This window comes from Arachis ipaensis, chromosome B07 (genome assembly GCF_000816755.2).
Source record: "Arachis ipaensis cultivar K30076 chromosome B07, Araip1.1, whole genome shotgun sequence".
NCBI classification, from domain to species: Eukaryota; Viridiplantae; Streptophyta; class Magnoliopsida; order Fabales; family Fabaceae; genus Arachis; species Arachis ipaensis.
Window position 1 is genome coordinate 31,041,147 of NC_029791.2, and position 4,696 is coordinate 31,045,842.

The 4,696-nt window shown below is 31.7% G+C and overlaps 1 protein-coding gene across 1 annotated transcript in view; it reads left to right on the plus strand.

The window, feature by feature from the left end:
• Positions 1-2,652, plus strand: part of LOC107609277 — a 5,639-nt gene extending 2,987 nt beyond the window's left edge. The window contains exons 3-8 of the mRNA XM_016311163.2: positions 86-241; positions 439-564; positions 686-766; positions 856-1,048; positions 1,129-1,399; positions 2,040-2,652. Of these exons, the coding sequence (XP_016166649.1) occupies positions 86-241; positions 439-564; positions 686-766; positions 856-1,048; positions 1,129-1,399; positions 2,040-2,308 (1,096 nt within the window). The 3' untranslated portion in view covers positions 2,309-2,652. The remainder of the gene's footprint in view (positions 1-85; positions 242-438; positions 565-685; positions 767-855; positions 1,049-1,128; positions 1,400-2,039) is intronic.

Genomic DNA, 4,696 nt, shown 5'->3' on the forward strand with positions numbered 1-4,696 from the left:
TTCAATAACATTATATGTTACTACAATGTACAGTTTTATTTTGTGACATAAAAGTAGATATTAGATGTATTTTACACATTACAATTGCAGAGACCAATGAACGGATATGCTTCTTGAATATCACTCCAGATGAAGTTATCAGAAGCTTGTTTTACAACAAGAACAATGATTCACTTATCACAGTTTCTGTCTATGCTTCAGACAGTTACAGTTCTTTGAAATGCAGAAGCACAAGGATTGAGTAAGTATAGCTCTGCATGTTTTTATAAATAATACTTCTACCCTTGGTTCTCATGCTGAATGATAGAAAGACACACAGACAAGTTAACAATATCACTAAACTTGCAAACAGATAGTGTAGTAGATAGCAAAAGCTGATTGTCCAATTTTGTGTTATTTATTGTGTTGCTTGCTAAAATATCTATCTACATTGTTCAGATATATAAGACGGGTTCAATCAGATGCTGGTTTTGCTCTTTTCGAATCTGAGTCATTGAAATGGCCAGGTTTTGTGGAGTTTGATGATGTAAACGGGAAGGTACTCACGTACTCTGCTCAGGATAGGTAAAATACTTTTCTGTTTTGATTTTTTTTTTTTCCCTTTTTGTCGTCTTCTTTCCCCTGGTAGAGATATAATGAATTCTTGATTGAGACTTACTTTTATTTGGGTTTTTTTTCTCTGTAGCATCTACAAGGTGTTTGACCTAAAAAACTATACAATGTTATACTCCATTTCAGATAAAAATGTACAGGAGATTAAGATCAGGTGGTTTTCCTTTTTGTGCTTGTGTGTCTTTTATTTAATTTTGTGCCTTACACTATTTATGCTGCTTAATCTTGTTTTTCTTTTGTCAGTCCGGGGATCATGTTGTTGATTTTTGCTAAATCAAGCAGCCATGTCCCACTTAAAATTCTTTCAATAGAAGATGGTACTGTTTTGAAGTCTTTCAATCATCTCCTTCATCGGAATAAGAAGGTGGATTTTATAGAACAGTTCAATGAAAAGCTTCTTGTGAAGCAAGAAAACGAGAACCTCCAAATTCTTGATGTAATTTTTCTGTTTACCAGATAGTTGTACACATTGTCCTACATCATGATATCTATCTAACTTTCTTTAATTAACCTTAGGTGCGGACTTTTGAGATAACAGAAGTCAGTAGAAGTGAATTTATGACACCATCTGCATTTATATTCCTGTATGAGAATCAATTGTTTCTTACATTTCGAAATCGAACTGTGGCTGTCTGGAACTTCCGTGGAGAACTTGTAACTTCTTTTGAAGATCACCTCTTGTGGCATCCTGATTGCAACACAAACAACATATATATAACCAGTGACCAGGATCTCATCATATCATACTGCAAGGCTGATTCTGATGATTCGTTATCTGAAGGAAATGGTACTTCTTTCTTTTTTCTTTTTTTTCTTTTTCCTTTTAAAAAATATCTGCTCAGTTGGCTCCATATTGGGGCTTTGTGCCAATTATTATTCACTTATTTACTCGCCTAAATCATTGAACATCAAATTTGTTTGGTTTAGTTTTTTGGAAAATTACATTTAAAGAACTAGGATGAAAAAATTGCTATGAAAGGGGAAGGAATTGATTTGTGTTTAGTTTGAATATTTCGAAAGTAAGTTCCAGAGAGGAGTTTTGTTTCAGATAGATAAAGTAAAATTTACCTTTTCAAACATAACCACTTAAAGGATATAGCATAATTTTTAAAGGCGAACAATATAATATTGGGGGTAATAGTGAATTTCATTTTGGAAATACTTTTGGCAAAATGAGAAGTATCTTTAGATTCACTTTCGTCAAAAGTAATTTTGGAAACCCCAATAGTAACTTTGAAAATGCAAAATGGAACCAAACATAATGTTTTTACTTTATAGACTCCCCTCAACTTCAAGACACACAAAAAGCTGGGTTTGCTAAATGTCCCTTTCCCATGTCATGTAATATTTCTTTTCCAGTGTTGTTTCAAGGGAGCGCTTATCATTGAAGGTGCATAACTAACAAGTTCTGCTTTCTTTTAATCCAGCGGGATCCATCAATGTCAGCAACATTCTAACTGGTAAGTGCCTTGCGAAGATAAAAGCAAGCAACAGCTCTCCCATTGTAAACCAATGTAGTTGCGGCGACGATTGTTCAGGTAGCTGTCGTAACACGAGGAAACAAAAACATGACACCAAAACTAGGAGCACAGTTGCAGAAGCTTTGGAAGATATTACTGCTCTCTTCTACGATGAAGAGCGCAATGAGATCTACACGGGCAATAGCCACGGTCTGGTTCATGTCTGGTCCAACTGATGTGTTGCTATATTTATTGTGCCTTGTTCCTTGTATTATCTTCCTTTTTTTCCATGATTAGAAGTGTGATGAGTTAAAGGCCAATGCAGCATTGTATGATTCCTGTAACTGGTCTCACCTGGACACCTAGTGGTACAAAGCTTAATTGTTGTTGGAGGTGATAATTCTATGTTATAGGTTAAGTTTGTTTCTTAGGTAGCAAGAAATCTGTATTAAGTGAAATACTCTGTTCGGATAACTAGCCAAAAGTTGTGTATCCTGTAATTTACATTACATTTATGGATCCACCTCTTGGATGGAAATGTGAATAATGTTCAAAATCCTCTCTGGCCATATGTTTCTTTGATGCTGGTCTTTGCTTCATGGTGGCAATAAGTGAATTGTTTACTTATTTTTTTTATAACATTATCTAGAATGTTCTAAATGTACACTTATTTGGGTTCAAATGCAATGCAATCTAATCAAATTATAGTTGCTCATTTAATCTACTACACCAAATCGAAAATCTATTTATATTTAGTAAGAATGTTATTATGTCAAAAATAATATTTTTGACAAGATATTATTGAACTCTTTAATAAGTCAGTGTTCGATAAGTTTAGACTTCGATTATTGCTTAGTGCAAAAAATATTGCATTGTTGATTAACTTCCAAATACAAATTGGAACCTCTTTGAAAGTGGTTAAGTACTCAGTTACACACTATTAAAATTGTTACTCGAGAAAAATTGGGTTGAAGTCATTTTGTGTAGACAAAGGTGTGTCAATGTCATTTGGTGTCGATGTCGACGAGAAAGATTCAATCAAAAACAGATGTGAAGCGTCAAAAAGCTTGAATATTTCGGTATTAAGGCGTCAAATCAATAAAGAACTATGGCATATTAAAAGGATATGGCCGAAGAGAAGCTTGATGTCGCAGAGAGTGGAGTGTCTTTGGCGGAATGGTTATTGAAGAAATAATTGTATACGACGATGTATCAAGAAAGAAATGGTCGAAGGTGTGGCATATTAAAAGGATATGGTCAAAGAGGAGGTTGATGTCGCAGAGAATAGAGTGTCTTTGGCGGTAACGATTATTGACGAGATAATTGTATATAGCGATGTATCAAGAAAGGAATGGTCGAAGATGTCTATAAATAGAGAAGTAACCGAAGAGCTAAGGGTTGGAATTCGTTTTCAGAAAGCACTCACACTCGCTCATATCCTAGCGACTTATTGAGTCTGTCTCGAATATCTTTTATGTAGAAGTCCTTCCATTGTGTTTACATTTCTTTTAAAATTCCTTGTAATTTTTCTTTTCTGCAAATATTTTCTTTTTTTTTTCTTTTAACATTTTTACATTGTCTTTTGAATTCAAAATCCTTTGACTGTATTAGAGATATTTTATTATTTTCTTTTAATTTAAAGTCATTTATTTCGCTTTTTGTAATTTTGATTTCAAGTAATTTAATTTCAATTTATATTTCAATTTTTTTTTTCTTTTTTACTCGTTCAAAAATAGCATCTTTGATGTAATCGGTGAAATTAGCATCTATAAAAGAGAAATAAATTTCATTCACGTACTATAAATATCAAACCAATCAAAATTTACTAAAAACAAAATAAATAAATATGCATATCGAGTAGTACCCAATCTTGACTAGGCCGAAATTCAATTGAACTAGAACATTTTTATTGTTTTTTTGGGTGACTATTGAACTAGAACATTTGATAACCCCAAAGAGATTTAGAAACTAAAAGGGATAAAAAAAAAAAAAACTTTTTCAGTAATGGATGTATACACGTACTAAAAAAAGATAAACCTGTATATGAATAATATATTAATTTAAAATAACAAAAAAAAAAGTAGTTTATTAATTGTTCTATTCTTTTTTATTTTTAACATGTTCTTTTATTATTTTTTAAAAAATTTTTGCTATCAAGTGTCCTTAGAATATAGATTAAGATTATCAATAGAGTGAACTACCAACCCGGCCCCTATCCATTTCTCAGAATGACAACGCGACCTCTCACCATAAAAATGTTTCACTTCGGTCCCTGTCATTTACTTCCGTGACCCAACGCGGTCCTTGTGGATATTTTTCCGTCAACTCTGAACGGAAAATGTTGACGTGCCAGGTTCAAAAATGAACAGGGACCTAATTGTCTCTAAATTTAAATTGGTTAGAGATTTATTTGTCCATATTCTTTAAATAATATTTTTTTAAAATTTTTTATTCATTATATTAATATTCTTTTTTTAATAAATTATTGAATATATGGCATAATAATTATAAAATAATTAATAAATTATTTAAATTTAAAAATATTATTTATGATGAAACTAAATAAATAATTTTTAAATATATAAATAATAAATATTAAAATAAGTTTAATACATTAATAATAA